Source organism: Lycium barbarum, chromosome 11, assembly GCF_019175385.1.
Source record: "Lycium barbarum isolate Lr01 chromosome 11, ASM1917538v2, whole genome shotgun sequence".
Lineage (NCBI taxonomy): Eukaryota > Viridiplantae > Streptophyta > Magnoliopsida > Solanales > Solanaceae > Lycium > Lycium barbarum.
The window spans coordinates 52,594,832-52,613,079 of record NC_083347.1 but is presented as its reverse complement, the minus strand read 5'-3'; the positions used below and the strand labels follow the sequence as shown (position 1 = coordinate 52,613,079).

Genomic DNA, 18,248 nt, shown 5'->3' with positions numbered 1-18,248 from the left:
AAGATCACTCCGAACATTTCATATCGTTTTACTAAACATTCACAAAATATACGAAATATACAAGTTTTCCACCAAAACCATAATTCACTCAAAATCTCCAATTTTCAACATAATCATTCACAATGCATTCTTACCTTCCAATTTCATTAACAATCACCATAATTCATACTTTAGTGCTTTCATTTCCATAATTACATAAACTACAATAAAGTTACATAATTTCCTTCAACAACTTAACAACAAATTTTTCCATGACAACAAGAACCATTATTCTTCCATTTACTTCACAACAACACAATTGACATACTAAAGAAATTTAATTCATCTTCCATCATCAACACAATATCACACGTCCATACCCTATATTTCCAACTTCAACCATATTATCTACACACCTTCACACACACACGGCCAACATACACACACCACAATTTCCATAATTCTCATTCCATTTCAATCATTATAACATACATGAATCTTCCATAACACAAAAGAACAAGATTCTTACCTTTTTCTTGAAATTTCAACTTGCCGCAAACGTGGTTCCCTCACCAAACCAATTATACCACGTCGGAGAGCGTCTTGAGCTTGTTACTAATTCAAGAAGAACAAGGTTTTTGGATTGAGATTGAAGGCTAGAAATTTTTTTTCTTTCTTTCCTCTTCTTTCTTTCCTTGGAGCCGATTGCTCTCTTCTTCTTTTTTCTTCTTTTTGCTTGATTTTTCTTGAAGGTTCTAAGGATGATCACACATATATACATATCCTCTTAATTGATTAAATGATCACATGATCTCCATGTGCCATAGGCTTGGGCCAACCCTTGTTGGCCGGCCACCCCCTAGATTTGGGCTCCAATTTTTCTTATTTTATTTTGAGCCCAATTCATTAAAACCTCGTTTTGTAATTTCCGAAACACATTTCCAAAATTCCAATTTTTGCCCTTAGCCTTCCCCAACACTTCCACACCAATATTTTCCATGAACAACATACATATATAAGTTCAAATCCACATGTGACCTTATTCCTTACAAATCGTAATTATTTCGAGTTTTCCGAATATGCAAAAATACGGGGTATAACAGTCATTATGCATTATGTTACAGATTCTTTGTGATTACAGATTTACTTGCCTTGAGAACGATGAAAAAATGATTCTGCAAGCCCTTATTATGTATTTTATTCCTATTTGATTTAAAGAGTCCAAAGCGGTTATGTGTGTAGTAAGAGTCAGCGGGTTCGCTCGGCCCTAGGTAAGGGTCGGGTGCCCATCACACCCTGGTAAGATTAGGGTGTGACATTTCTGTTCCTCGAGAGTGTTTTCCGAGATAGTGTTGTTGGAGACTTAGGGTGAGCTATTGCCAGATCTGTAGCCCGAGTTTCCATTCTTCGTATACTTGTCATCTACTTCCACACAGTATTCCTTTTGATGTTATGAGCCTTGTATGGCAACATTCAAATAGTTCTTATTATATATTCAGACCTATATGTTTATTAATAGCTCTTATGCTGACTTAGACCAGATGCCTTGAGTAGAAGATGTATTCCGCACTTATTCTCTTTTGATATTGAGATTTATTATTAATTACATTATTCTTTTGCATTTATAGTTTGTATGTAAGGGAAGGGTTCTCCTACCAAGGTGGGAAGTGGTAGGTGCCCGCACGACTAAGCGATTTTGGGTCGTGACAATCCGGATCATATTGATTCACTTACGACACATTCTAACATGAAAGTATGGGGTGTAACAGATCTGTTTGTCTGCAACTGTGTTAAATGAAGAACATGACATTGACACATACACTATTAAGGTTGTTGATGATCCAAGAACGTTGAACGAGACCCTTTACATCAAGCCTCGCAAGAATACCTTATCATTCAACGAGCTTGTGGCTATATGGGAAAAGTTGATTAGTAAAACTCTTGAGAAGATCTACGTTCTAGAGGGACAAATTCTCAAAGACATCCAGAGTCAGTAATCTTCATCATTAGTCTTTAGTCAAGATTGTTTCTTTCAATTTAGCATTGGTAATCCTGAAATTGTTTATTGTATACTGTTGCAACATCTCTAATGCCAGTCAATGTCATACTAGCAATCCACCACTCGACATTTATGAAGGGACATCAAACCAGTTTTGCTATTAAGGCATCGTTTGGGGTTGAGGCCTCGAAACTTTATCTAGATGTCAAGTACACCAGTGTGGAGGAATACCTTGGTCACTTTGTCTAATTTTTACATGTTTGATGACTTCGATGATGAGTGTTGCAGGACATTTTTCCCGAAACTATGAGTGCCTGTAATTTGTGCATTGGAGACATGTTGAATCGTATATTTTAAGTCTTTTTTTATCATCTATACGAAGTACTGTGATGAAACTACAGAAAATGGAAGATATTCGTGTCTTTTTGCTTTTGCATTATCGCTCTACCTTCTTTTGGCAGATCTTAAGCTGGGATGTAATTGTTAAGCTGATGAAAGAGCCTTTGTTCTCAATAAGGATCAAGCAAAGAGGACTTTTATCGAGATATTTGAAATGTGTTATTCCATTGTCTATTTATGATTCACTTATTCATTATTCTCTAGTTTTCTTATGAGTTCAGGTAGCCCGTGAAACACAGTCTAATTGTTTGTCCTAATAATTAAGGAATTCATACTAACGCATCCAACTTTCAAGCCCCTCCCGTTCATAGGATTCAACATTTATGATACATTTTCCGTTTTGTTGTTGATTCTTCATTCAGAATGATTCGGAGCTAGGGAGGATTGGATCTCCCTCTTGCCACCTATCCCCGTCATTTATTCCATCAGGAACCTATGTAATAGTATCCCTATCATACAGTTGATGAACTACATAGGGATTGAAAAAAATCGTCACTTTGATATGAAGATTTGGAATGATGGGTTAGTACCTTGCCATTATCATTCATGCTAAAAAATATTTAGTACTTTTAGGCATACCGTCAAACATTTTTGCTGCTCAAAGTTCTACCCTTTCCATTATTGTTTTCTTCTCTTTCACGATCCATTTTGACTAAGTCGTGCGGGCACTTATCTTTCCCACCTCAGTAAGCGAACCCTCAACCCAACAATAACGAAAGACAAGAATAATAAATCAAGCAAGCATAAAAGAATAATTATGTAAGTCTCACAATAATATGTAATAGGAATAGTGCGGAAATAAGGAAACAACCCCTAGGGTCTGATCTAAGTCATACAAGAGCATCTAATGAAAATATACAAGTCTGGAATAGTAATACATAAATCTATCTATGTCTCAGAATAGAAGTAGTAAGACATAAATAGAAAGAGTCTTCAAGGCAGCGAACGTCTCGTGCTCACCCTGGAAACCCGATGCCATGCTGATGACGACTATCGGCCACGAGAGATGGAAGCAGACCCAACCTGATACTCTGCATTCGTAAAGGAATGCAGCAAGTGCAGGTCAGTACAAAACAACAGTACTAGTAGGTATCATCGGCCGACTAAGCATAGCTAACATAATTCAGACAAAAAAACAGGATAGGCAGATAAATCAACAAGTATAAGTCAAACATAATCGAAGCCAAGTACACGTCATCGCCTAAGTAGAGCATCTAATCCCAAATGTGCCAAGTCTTAATATATCAAATCCGAAACCAACATCACAAGTAAAATACCAAATCATCTCAATATAAGCCATGATGCAATGCAATAATGTATGAATGCAATGCAATGTCATGCAAATGTTGTGTGCACATGTACTCCGGACGGAAATATCGACGTCTCGATAGCACAACCCAAGGTGACTCGTGAAGTCTAAGTGCCACTCGTCCCGGATCTTTGCCTAACAGACAGACGAGACCTCTGATCTTTGCCCACGGGGGGTTCTCACCGGCACCACCCTGGGGGACCCGTGAAGTCCATGTACTATGTCGCTCCGTATCACACAGCATAGAGACGACCTTTCCACCCTTCACGCCTGCCGACCATCTCGTATCACACAGCATAGAATGGTCGCGCAATTAGTATAAAACCTCCTAAATATTTCAAAACAACATAGGCCACATCGTCACGGCCCTGTCAAATATGCCTTATATATATATATATATGCAAGATTAGTGCTCAATGTATGATTCAAGCATGCAGATGCCAAAAACAAGATCTCTTATGACACTCATTCCGCTCCGGTACATGACCTCGGATCACGAACTCTCATCTCTCTTTCACATAATCCACGATTCCGGAACAACCATCAGACATCGGACTACTCACACCACTTGCCCACAATCCACGACGTCGGAACAACCATCGGACATCGGACTACTCACATCACTCTTATGCAAACTGAGCTCAGCTCATCACAGTGTTTCATCAAGTGTCAACAATGTATCAACAGTATATCATGACGGATGAGAATGAGTGCAATGCATATGTCAACATCAAGAATCAGGTCAATATCACAAGTACCAACAATGAGTACGCCAACAACATATTAATGTCACAAGTACCAACATGGGTACGCCAACAATATATCAGTGTCACAAGTACCAACGTGGGCATGCCAACAATATCATGAAAGACTACATAAGTCATATAGAACTCTGTCCTCGTATCAACATCAACTCGTAAGATACTACAATATCACAATCAAGATGGAACAACAAATCCCAATATCTACTCACAACACGTGGCATCAAGCCAACACAATAGAACAGTCAAGTCATAACACAACGGGGTGGCTAGCCCCAATCACGCAACAGGGCCCAACCTAAGACAATATCCAACCCAACTTCATACCCGCAGTTTTACATGCTTTCTCCGACAATATAATAGAAATATATGCTTTGCTATACGAAGTCTCACCGAAGGTAAGCTATAACCTACCTGGATGGCCGAACAGCAACACCAACAATCACTCTATAGCCTTGCCCTTCCGCTGAGCCTCAATATCAAAGAAGTCTAGGCATATTCAAAATCTATATTAGAAATCATGAAGAACGATACTAACATTGTTATCATTCAATTTAGGTCAAATCCAACCCTACAATTTGGGGAAACGGAGCCCACAAGGTCAAAACGGGAAACTCGGGGGTAAAATATCAAATTAAGCACTAGGTGATCATAACCCAACAACTATTTGCTAAATTAACTCATGGAATCCCATAATTTCGAAATTGAAGCAAAACCCCCAATTTTGGGTATAAACCCTAACTCTTTGATTCAAGAATTCAACTCTAATAATGGAAGATACATGATCAATAACCTTAGATTCATCATAATCTAGCATAAACTCCATCAATTTCATCATTAATAAGCCTAGATATAAAATCCATCAAAACCCACTTTTAATCTTCCATTAGTAAGGGCTAACAAGGAAAGAGAAATCCTTAAGATGATTAGGAACAATGAAATAGGTAAGAAGGTTTAGGAGAGCTTACCACTAAGAATCTTCATAATAATTCTCCAAGAAATGCTCCCAATATGAACCACTTTCGGAATAATAATGAATGAAAAGACTTGGGGTTTTATATCATTTAAATACCCTAGTCACTGCCCGATCACCGCTTCCGCGGTCACTCAGACCGCTTCAGCGGTGCCGCTCCAGCGGTGCATTGACCGCTACAGCGGTCAAGCCCAAATGGCCAGGACCGCTCCAGCGACAGGGTGACCGCTCCAACGGTACCGCTGCCGCGATGACCAAGTTTTCACACTTCAATCCGATTTTTCAACTAATTTCCGAGGCCATCTGCTCACATACCACATACATAGACACACATAAAAACACGCTACGAACGCGCTCGTGGCCTCGGAATTCCCAACGAAGGTCTCGTTGACCGAGTCAACCTCCGATACCTTAATTCCAATTTTCCAACCCAAGTCCCAAAATGCACCCGAGTGCATTGGGAACCGAACCAAATATACACACAAGTTCTAAATGACCATCCGGACCTCTCGGAATCGACGGATTTTCGAAAAATGTCCGTTTACCCAAAAGTCAACTTTGAGTCAACTCTTTTTCGCTTTAAGCCCAAATTTCACAAAAAGTCACCCGAATCAAGTCTAGACACCTCGGGAAGCGTGTCAACGGTCCCCTCGGGTCAAAAGTGAGCTAATCAAACTCGGAAAAGGGTCAAAAGGGTCGAAAATGCAATAATGACCAAACGGCTCGTTACATTCTCGATGTTAAATCGAGTGCATTCATAGAAGAACAAACAACCACATGGCTACACAAAATTCAAAAAGAAAATGTAACAAACAGGATATGTGTAAATCATATACCCAAAATTATACCCGCTGTACTCAAAAGAAAAAATAAACCAAAACTACAAAGAGAATTTTAGAGGCAAAATTAAGATTGTAGATCAATATTCTCTAAAATAGAATCACATGTCTACATTCCCTTCAAGAAATTATAGATAGAAGCTTAAAAAAACTTTAAAATGCACATAAAACGAGAACCAAAATGAATTCTTTTAAAAGTAAATCCAGAATCCAAAGGCAAAAGCAGAAGCAAGGAAAACAAACTGCAGAAGATGAATGAAAGTAGAGAAAACTATTGTTTCAATATGGATACTTACTATGTCTTGCCCATCTTCTTCACATGCATGTGAGAGATCAGTTAAGAGTCAAAGCCAGGAATTTCTATAATAGCTATAAGAATATCTTGTAACTTCTCCTAGATTCAGTAGTCTAGCACGAACATAGATGGAGAATGTATTGAACGGGGCTAAATTCTAAGAACAACAATGATCAGAAATGTACCTTTCTAAGTTCTTTGAATGTCGAGACATCTCGGACAACGTTGTCATTTGAAGCAACGCTGCCCAAGTTTATGCAAAGGAAATGAATCGAAGGCTAAACTTGTAGACTGCAAGCTCGAATTTTAAGCTTCTCCAAGGAGGAGCGTAAGAGAATTGAGAATTTTTGGAGGAACAATGTACTGTGGGTGGGATAGAATAGAATTTTCACCATCTAGTGTTTACATGGTCAAATGTAGTGTACGTTTTTTTCTGGAAGCTAATGAAGATCGAATTGATTTATCCTTATAAAATAGTGATTGCAAGAATGCTCTTCGTCGTACCTTTAGACTCATGCTTATTATATAGTGAAAATATAATCAATTAAATGTATTAAAATCATGGATAATTTTTTCACAAGCAAATGTAATTTTAGAAAGAATTGAGTAAATAGATGAATTTTTAATCTATATAATATTATTATGTGAGATTTTCCCCATAATATAGATACTGTAATTATTATTTTTCTCTAATCTAACTTACATTTATAAATATATACTTTGCTAACCAAATTTTAGTAATTAAACTTAATAAATGACTCATAAAAGATTCAATATAGAAGCAAAGCGCAACATCAAATCTAAACAATGATATGTCTCTTTTACTTTTACAAACTATCAATAAAACAATATCTTAAAATTGAAAAGTGTACATGAGCTTAATGAATGCTGGTTTATAAAAATGAAAGAACACGTTAGGACTAAACATTTAAAGAAACAAAAAGTGAATGCTCTATGGTACTCCCTCCGTTCAAAAATAAATGAATTCTTAGGGTTGTTTTTGTTCAAAATAAATGAATCATTCAAAGTCCAAAGAGATATTAATTATTATTTTCAAAATTACCCTTCTCTTAAATGTTTCTTCAACTACTTTACATTTTCTAAAAAAAAAAAAAAATCAATGCATAAATTGCACTAATTGCAAAAGAGTAATAAAAAACTACTCCCTCTGTGCTAAAATGAAATTTTGAATGTGGCACACCCCTTAAGAAAGTAAATTCATTACAACAAGAGTCATTTGACTTTATAGTAAAAACTGAATTCTAGAACACTGAAGTTCATAAAAGCGAAAGATGGAGTAGATTTTTGCACATTTTAAGTTGGATAGTCTTTGTTCAAATTTTTATTTCTATGTTAAATAAAATGTTGTTTTACAATTGAATCTATTATTATTATTATTATTATTCAATAACTTTACTTGGACACTACAACACCAGACGAATTAGGCTTCTTTTGGGCTGCACGTCCTGCAACCCGGCCCATTAATGTGATAAGCAAAATTCGTGATGCAGCTCAGAAGCAACATAACCTTTAACTTCCAGCCACTCTTCTTCCCCGTCCTCATCAGGAAGTAAACATCATAAGTGTGTTTTGCTTTAACGTTAAAACCAATTTAAGTGGAATTGCTCGAAACTTAAATCTAAAAAATATTTTTAAATTGGAGTTTCTAAAATTTTTTAATATAGATGCAAAGCTCAATATTAAATCTAAACATGATATTTCTCTTTTACTTTTAGAAACTATCAATAAAAGTATTTTAAAATTGAAAAAGATATATGAGCTTAATGAATGCTGGTTTGTAAAAATGAAAGAATACATTAGGACTAAAAGATTTAAAAGAAAACAAATCTCTATATGACTATATTTACTACTTCCTCCGATTTACTTTGCTTTTCTGAATTTGACTTGACACGGAATTTGTTTAAAAAAATAAAGAAGATTTTTGAATCTTATGGTCTTGCATTAAAGATATTTGTAATGTGAAAAAATAAATTCTTCTTTTTTTTTTTTTTGTTTTATTTCACCCAATTGGGCATTTTATTTATTTAAGAAAAGTAAAATGGTCTCATATTCTTCCAACTACAGAAAACAAATGCAAAATAAGAAAACAAATATAGAACTTGGTCCAAATAAAAAATGTTGTAAAAAATACTCTTTCATCTCGTAGTCTGCCAGGCAGGATGTTGAAATTACAAATTAGGAAAAAATATTTTTGAACAGACTAAACAAAGAAAGGTATAAAGTTAATAAATTAAAACAAAAAGAGTAATTAGTATGTTCTAGACAAGGATGTGGAACATATTTAGACTAATTTTTTAAGTAAAATATTAAATAAAATTTTATATTATTTTTAACAATAAATATTCGATTCCTAGTATCTTTATGCACTAGTCCTTCCCAGGACTACTCCATGTAATTTGGAAATTAACTAAAGGTGACACTCAAGTTTTCTAATTACTAAAGGTGATAACTTTGACCAACCCAAGTTAAAGCTCACTTAAATTTATGTTTAAGTTAATTGGGGTCCAAAATGTAATTTTAAAACTTATTAAACTTTTTCAAAATACAAAAAAAACTCCAACTTAATCCCAAAAAACCCAGTAGCCCTCTCCCCCCCCCCCTCCTCCCACCCCACCCCCCACTCCACCTTCCCCCAAAAAAAGAATTAAAAATAAGTTTTTAATTTTTTTTTGTACCACCCACCCCGGTGACCCAACACCCCCACCCTCCCAAAAAAAATTAATTTTGGTTTTAAAAAAAAAAGTTTGAAAAGTTTTTTCTATTTATTTTTTGCACCCCCCCCCCTCCTCCTCCCACCCCTCACCCCCCTCCCCCCTCCCCCAAAAATTAAAAAAAAAGTTTTGAAATTTTGTTTTTTGTTTTTTTGCACCACCCATCCCCGGTGACCCAACACCCCACCACCCCCACCCTCCAAAAAAAATTAATTTTGTTTTTAAAAAAAAAAAATTGAAAAGTTTTTGTTTTTGATTTTTTGCACCACCCCATCCCCCTCCCTCCCCCCCCCCCCCCCCCCCCCCCAAAACAATTTGAAAAAAGTTTTGAATTTTTTTTTTGCACTACACACCCCCCGTGACCCACCACCTCACCACCCCCACCTTCCCAAAAAAACGTTTGAAAAGATTTTGTTTTTTGTTTTTTTGCATCCCCCCCCCCCCCCCCCACAACAAAAAAAAAATCTTGAAAAGAAGTTTTGATTTTTTATTTTTGTTTCTTACTCCACCCCGCCACCCCTCTCCTCTGTCAGGCCCCGAACTTGGGTCTGGACGTAACACGACACCCGTTGCCTGACTACATGTGACCGAGCGAACCAACTGGCTGACTGAATCAACATGTGGTGTCATAACATACTGAATGCGAAAAATAAACTAACACATGCTGATATACTGAAACTCTGACTGATACATAATCAAAGTGCAGAAACACTAATACAAGTCTGAAGCATAACTGTAGCCAACATAGCTTAACTTGAAAAGCCTGCGACTCTGTCTAACTGTTACTCTAGTCTATGAAGCCTCTAATGAAGTACTGAAAACACTAATTGTCTGTAAATACTGAAACTCACTGACTTGTCGCAACAACTTCTACTCTTTCCAACAACTCACTGACTTGTCGCAACAAGTAGACTTCTTGTTGCAGCTACATTAGTTTTTGCACATATTTTACAGTTGTTGGATGAAACAGAGACAACTGTACCTGTCTCCTACAACTAAGTGATCAGTTGCAACAACTCACCTAAGTGATATGTTGATCTTGTTCAAATCACAAATGTATGTTCTATTGTTAATAAATTGTTGAAAATTTTCCAGCAAGTAATAAATTTGTTGCAACAACTCTGTAACATGTTGGGGTTTTTCCAACAAGTGACAGGACTTGTTGCAGCAACTACTAAGTTGTTGAACATATCACAACAAATAGGAGGACTTGTTGCAACAACCATTTATATGTTGGAATTTATCCAACAAGTGACAGGACTGGTTGCAATTAACAAATCTGTTGCAGCAACTAAGTTACTTCTTGGGGTTTGTCCAACAAGTGACACGACTTGTTACAACAACTGAGTAAATTGTTGCAACAGCTGAGTAATCTATTGCAACAGATGGCTAAGCTGTTGCAACAAATCAAACAGTTGTTGAAGCTTTTGCAACAAGTTACTAATATGTTGCAACAGATGGCTCAAATGTTGGAACAAATTACTCATCTGTTTCAACAGATGGCTCATCCGTAGCAACAATGTACTTAGTTATTGTAAAATATTAACTTTATTGATCACTAAATATCATTGATTTCCTTTGTTTATGACTAAATATGGGTGAATCAAGTAGTTCATATCAAATCACTCTAATGATCACTCGATTTAGTGCATAATGACTTAGTTGCTCATCTGTCCTGACTCAAAATACCATCAAATTGATTAAGTACATATATTGATCACTAAATATCATTGATTTCCTTTGTTTATCACTAAATATGGGTGAATCAAGTAGTTCACATCCAATCACTCTAATGATAACTCGATTTAGTGCATAGTGACTTAGTTGATCATCTGTTTTGGACTCAAAACACCATCAAATTGATTAAGTATATATATTGATCACTAAATATCATTGATTTCCTTTGTTTATCACTAAATATGGGTGAATCAAGTAGTTCACATCCAATCACTCTAATGATAACTCGATTTAGTGCATAGTGACTTAGTTGATCATCTGTTTTGGACTCAAAACACCATCAAATTGATTAAGTATATATATTGACCACTAAATATCATTGACTTCCTTTGTTTATGACTAAATATGGGTGAAACAGGTAGTTCATATCAAATCACTCTAATGATCACTCGATTTAGTGCATAATGACTTAGTTGATCATCTGTCCCGACTCATAATACCATTAAATTGATTAAGTATATATATATTTATCACTAAATATCATTGATTTCCTTTTTCATCACTAAATATGGGTGAATCAAGTAGTTCACATCAAATCACTCTGTTGATCGCTCGATTTAGTGCATAGTGACTTAGTTGATCATCTGTCATGACTCAAAATACCATCAAATTGATTAAGTATATATATTGATCACTAAATATAATTAATTTCTTCTGTTTATCACTAAATATCATTGATTCCCTTTGTTGATTACTAAATATGGGTAAATCATATCATAGCTGTTGCAACAATTACAATATCTGTTACAACAATTGCAATATCTGTTGCAACAATTGCAGTATCTGTTACAGTAATTGCAGTATCTATTGCAGCAAGTAATATAGTTGTTGAACAAGACATATCACTTGTTGGATAAACACAACAAGTTACCTAGTTTCTGCAACAAGTCATTCCACTTGTTGGAAAAACTCAAACAACCAACCTAGTTGTTGTAACAAGTCGTGTCACTTGTTAGACAAACCCCAATAAGTAACTTAGTTGCTGCAATAAATTTGTTAATTGCAACTAGTCCTGTCACTTGTTGGATAAAGTCCAACAGATAAATAGTTGTTGCAACAAGTCCTCCTATTCGTTGTGATATGTTCAACAACTAACTAGTTGCTGCAACAAGTCCTGTTACTTGTTGGAAAAACCTCAACATGTTACAGAGTTGTTGCAACAGATTTATTACTTGTTAGAAGATTTTCAGCAATTTATTAACAACAAAATATACATTTATGATTTGAATAAGATCAACATCACTTAGGTGAGTTGTTGCAACTGATCACTTAGTTGTAGGAGACAGCTTCAGTTGTCTATGTTTCATCCAACAACTGTAAAATGTCCAAAAAGTAATGTAGCTGCAACAAGAAGTCTACTTGTTGCGACAAGTCAGTGAGTTGTTGGAAAGAGTAGAAGCTGTCCAACAACTTTTACAGTTATTGCAACAAGTAGGCTAAATTATTTATACACACTTTAGCAGTTGTTGCAACAGATTAGTACAAAAGTTGCAACAACTGCATAAATTGTTGCAAGTGTTGCAGAAACTACAACAATTGTTGCAATAAATTCAGAAGCTCTTATACAACATCTTTAGCACTTGTTGCAACAACTGTAACTGCTAATGTAAATTGTTGGAAAATCAGCAGCTATATCCAGATGAATAATTGAAATAAAACAACATTGTTTTACTTACCAAATGAGCGAAAATCACCTATGAAGTAATGCCCACTACTACACGAATGAAATTCGGTCAGAAAATTATGTAAATCGGGTGAGTTTGTTATTTTTCTTGAGCAATGTTTTTCTAAATGAAAGAAGAAAGCAGCAGCAACAAAGGAGGAGGAGGAGGGTGAGTGCGGGGTGGAGGGTGAAGGGGCAAAAAAAAAAGGGGGTGGGGGGTAAGGGTGAGGGGTGGGGGGAGAGAGGGTGAGCGGGGAGGAGGGGTGAGCGAGCAAAAAAAAAAAAATCGCTGTGGGGAGGGGGGTTGGTGGGTTTTTTCCCTACCAATTTTAGGTTATTAGGATTTTATTAAGTTGAGCCAAAGTGTAAAAAATAAAATTTGGGAGCAAGTTAAAAAATGAATCAAAGTCCTTAATCACTAATCAAAATTTTATCACTTCTACTCAATAAAAAAAATTTGAGTTACCTCCGCTCAATTTTAAAAGCTTTTGGTCACCAATAATTAATTAGCCCATGTAATTTTCCTTTATTTTATCAATTAAATGCCCCAGTTAGCCAAAAAAAAAAAAAACATCTTACATAGATCTAACACCCGATTTGGGTGAAACGGAAAAGGGCAATAAAAGAAATATCGTCGACGACTTAAATTGATCAGACTCGGAAAAATTCATCCCGTCATCAATGGCGCAGAAAGGAGAATCCGACGAAGGCAGCAACAACAACAACTTAGATTCATCATCTTCCTTAAAATTCGGTACAGCTGAAGCATTATCTCAAGTCCGTAAACTGACAGATGTAGGAGCAATGACTAGACTTCTCCATGAATGCATTGCTTATCAACGTGCCCTAGATATTGAACTCGACACTATCCTTTCCCATCGCAGTGATCTCGACAAACAGCTTTCTAGCCTTCAAAAATCTGCTCAAGTACTCGACATTGTTAACGCTGATGCTGATCATCTCTTCTCCAATGTCAGCTCCACGTCACTCCTCGCCGATCAGGTAAATGGAAAATTACGCTTTCAAAATCATTAATTGCTTTGTATCTGAGCCGAGGGTCTATCGGAAACAGCCTCTGTACCTGCAAAGGTACCCTCCCTGACCCCACTTTGTGGGATTACACTGGCTATATTGTTGTTGTTGTTTGTGTATTTTTGAAAATATTTACGCCAGGTAGCCCATACTTTTGAGTTTGCTACCCCGATTTATCTCATATTTGTATATAAACACCTTTCATACACTGTATACAAGGTTGATACATTATTTACAATGCTTTTCCCCTAGGTATAATGTCGTGTGTGTATATATATATATATATATATATATATATATATGACTGTGAACACAGTTATTGTCTCATAAACTTCAATTTCTGGATCCACCTATCTATATATATACACTGTAATATATTCAAACATGAAAATTATATAGAGTTCCAGTTGAACGCAGAGAATGTGCAATATGAAGTTTAGTGATTTGTGCAAAGTGTCTAAATGTGGTGCCAATTTAGATTAGTATGCAGAGGTTGGTCCATTAGACATGTCCTTTTTAGGTTTGTAATTTGATCCATTAGGCAATCTGTTAATCAAGAAATAAACAGCAGTGGTGAATTGTCATTAACAGCACCAAACAGGAAAATTATGCTCTATGTATTCTCGCTTTTGTTATTCCCTGTTTTCATATTGTTTTCAATATGCTTGGTCCTATCTGACCTTTTGTCTTGTTTTCCTCTCTTGAGCCGAGGGTCTTTCGGAAACAGCCGCCCTACCTTTCAAAGTGGGGGTTAGGTCTGTGTACACTCTACCCTCCCCAGACCCCACATGGTGGGATTATACTGGGCTTGTTGTTGTTGTATATTTTTGAAAATATTTACGCTAGGTAGCCCATACTTTGAGTTTGCTACCCTGATTTAGCTCATATTTGTGTATAAACACCTTTTATACACTATTATACAAGGTTGATATGATACATTATGTATAATGCTTTCCCCCAAGGTATGATGCTGTATAATATTGTATAATATTGTATATTGGGCTACGTGGCGTAATAAGTTTCAAAAGATGTATATTTTTTAAAATTTCCCATATTTTTATTTATAAACTCATAAATGTTGAATGTGCTCTACAATTCTCTACTGTATATGAAAATAGCTAGCAACACCCTAGCTAGGAAGTAGAAAATCTATTTTTATATTATCTTGACTAGAGATCCTATTTAGACATGAATTAAATAAATATCAAATCCTGAACAAATTTGGTTTCCTACAACTTTGAATTATTATTCCCACAGGTAAGCGCCAAAGTCCGCCAGCTCGATCTCGCTCAATCACGTGTTAACGACACGATACTTCGTATTGACGCTATTGTGCATCGTTCTAATTGCCTTGAAGGCGTTAACAAAGCAATCGATTCCGAGGACTATGAATCTGCTGCCAATTACGTGTCGACTTTCCTTCAACTTGATGCAAAGTACAAGGATTCAGCTGCTTCGGATCAGAGGGATCAGCTCCTTGCCTCGAAAAAACAGCTTGAAGGGATTGTTCGAAGGAAATTGGCTGCAGCAGTGGATCAACGTGACCATAACACGGTTTTGCGTTTCATAAGGTTGTATCCACCGTTGGCATTGGAGGAGGAGGGGCTGCAAGTGTACGTGGCTTATTTGAAGAAGGTTATTGCTATGCGATCGCGCCTTGAGTATGAGCAATTGGTGGAAATGATGAGTGATCAGCAGGGGCCCGGCCAGAACCAGCTTAATTTTGTATCCTGTTTGACTAATTTGTTTAAAGACATCGTCTTGGCTATTGAAGAGAATGATGAAACTTTAAGGAGCTTGTGTGGAGAGGATGGCATTGTTTATGCAATATGTGAGCTTCAAGAAGAGTGTGATTCTCGCGGTTCAACTATTATAAAGAAGTATATGGAGTATAGGAAATTAGCGAAAGTGACTTCTGAGATTAATTCTTACAAGAGTGATTTGCTGTCTGTTGGAGTTGAGGGACCGGACCCAAGGGAGATCGAAGTGTATTTGGAAGAGATCTTGTCTTTGACGCAGTTGGGTGAGGATTACACTGGTTTTATGATATCAAAGATTAGGGGTTTGAGTTCTGTTGATCCCGAATTAGGTCCCCGTGCCACAAAGGCTTTTAGGAGTGGTAATTTCAGTAAAGTTGTGCAAGATATTACTGGTTATTATGTGATCTTGGAAGGATACTTCATGGTTGAGAATGTGAGAAAAGCTATAAAAATTGATGAACTCGTGTTTGATAGTCTCACTACTTCCATGGTGGACGATGTCTTCTATGTTCTGCAGAGCTGTTGTCGAAGGTCCATATCCACTTCAAATATCAACTCTGTGATTGCAGTTTTAAGCAGTGCTGTAAGTCTATTGGGTGGTGAGTACAATGAGGCTTTGCAGCAGAAGATCAGAGAGCCTAATCTTGGAGCAAAGCTGTTCACAGGTGGCGTTGCTGTGCAAAAGACTGGTACAGAGATTGCTACGGCTTTGAATAATATGGATGTGAGTGGTGAGTATGCATTGAAATTACGGCATGAGATTGAAGAACAATGTGCTGAGGTTAGTACTAGATTCTTGTATTGATCGCTCATATTATCTCAATTTTAGTCTAGTTTATGAATGTGTCATCTGCTTTTTAAGATGTGAATAAGAAAAGCTGTAATTTTGTTGCTCAACTTTATGTATACTATGAAATATTAGTACATGGGTGAACGGGCTAGCATGATGTACTGCATCACATCCGTTGTAGTTCTACTCTGGTTAACTTTTTTGGTTTTTTGGGCGAGAAGTAAGTGGGACATTGAATTCTAGAATGATTGTCTGTTACATCTATTTCATGTCATAATCTTGTGGCATAAAAACTGTTGTGCTTCTGAGAATCCCTTGAACTTTAAGTCCATATATAACCTTAGATTCCACTGGGATTATACCCATATTTAGGTACTCATTTTTCTTTGCTTTCTACCCTTAATGTTGAAATCTAGAGTGATTATCTGTTACGTTCATCTGTTGCCTTCAATCTTTTAAAATGCTTCTTGGATTATGATTCATACTGAAGGTAATCACTTATAAAAGAAGATTACCTTCGAAATGAATCATACATGCAGAAGATACCATTAAGGTTACATTTTTTCTTTCTTATTTGCTACCTTTGGTTCTTTTGCTAGTCTTAATTGGAGTGCATTGTCAGGTTTTTCCTGCACCAGCGGATAGAGAGAGAGTCAAATCCTGTTTATCTGAATTAAATGAGATGAGCAATGGTTTCAAGAAGGCCTTGAACATTGGGTTGGAACAACTAGTGGCTACTGTGACGCCTCGAATTCGGCCAGTGTTGGATACTGTTGCAACAATCAGCTATGAGCTGTCTGAATCTGAATATGCTGACAATGAGGTAAATGACCCATGGGTTCAAAGGCTTCTCCATGCTGTAGAGACCAATGTGGCATGGCTTCAACCGTTGATGACTGCTAACAATTATGACTTGCTTGTACATCTGGTCATTGACTTTATTGTTAAGAGGCTTGAGGTTATCATGATGCAAAAGAGATTCAGTCAACTTGGAGGTCTTCAACTTGACAGAGATGTTCGAGCTATTGTTAGCTACTTCTCCAACATGACCCAGAGGACTGTTAGGGACAAATTTGCTCGTCTAACCCAAATGGCTACAATATTAAACTTGGAGAAGGTCTCTGAGATTCTGGATTTCTGGGGTGAAAACTCAGGACCCATGACCTGGAGACTTACTCCGGCTGAGGTTAGAAGAGTTTTGAGTTTGAGGGTTGATTTTAAATCTGAAGCAATAGCGGCTCTTAAGCTGTAATGCTTTTCTATGGTTATTTTGTTCAATATCTCTTTCTGCGCTTTATGGTGCTACATTATATTTTCAGGTTTAATTAACTTCCATAAGAGATTGTAATGGGCATGAAATCTTTGAAATATTGTTCAATTCTTTCTACTTTTACTCTAAGTCGAATTTTTTCTTTTTCTTTTTGAAATTTTTTCTCATTCCTTGTCTTAACGTGGCCCTTTAGCATATGAGTTCATCTCTTACCATCTTCAAAGCAATTCTCTGATTGTTGTCAGTCATATATGTACAAAATATATGTGCGTTCAGATATTACTTCTCAGAGAAGATATTGTGCGTTTAGCTCTGTTTGAAAATCACAGGTTGCATTATGTTCTCAGCACTTAATCTGACTGTCTATGCAGTTTTAGGTTGAGCTTGGTATTATTTATTTGCTATTTGGATGGAGTCTTTTTAGTAATTCAGCGGGTCACTGTTGAACCGCCATTCATTCCTCTTGTTCCAGCAATTTTCACATTGTTTATCAATTGGTTTCAAATTATATCTATGTCACATGATAATTTTTCTATTATATAAAAAGGTGAGGGAAGCAGCTCATGGTCTTCTTCCTGTCATTCAGATCACATGTGGGGATATTCTTCAGGGTTGTTCGTTGGCATCCTGATTAATGTACTGAACTGAATACATTTGTTTGTGCAATTAATGGGCTAAAGAATGAGCCTACCTTCAGCGTAATTGGTAGC

At 36.5% G+C, this 18,248-nt stretch overlaps 1 protein-coding gene across 1 annotated transcript; it reads left to right on the top strand.

The window, feature by feature from the left end:
• Nucleotides 1-13,239: 13,239 nt before the first annotated feature.
• On the top strand, nt 13,240-17,688 carry LOC132619325 (conserved oligomeric Golgi complex subunit 4). Its single transcript, XM_060334263.1, has 3 exons — nt 13,240-13,688; nt 14,976-16,259; nt 16,891-17,688. The coding sequence occupies exons 1-3, from the start codon at nt 13,368-13,370 to the stop codon at nt 17,518-17,520; spliced, it is 2,235 nt and encodes a 744-aa protein (XP_060190246.1). The 5' UTR covers nt 13,240-13,367; the 3' UTR covers nt 17,521-17,688.
• Nucleotides 17,689-18,248: the final 560 nt, after the last annotated feature.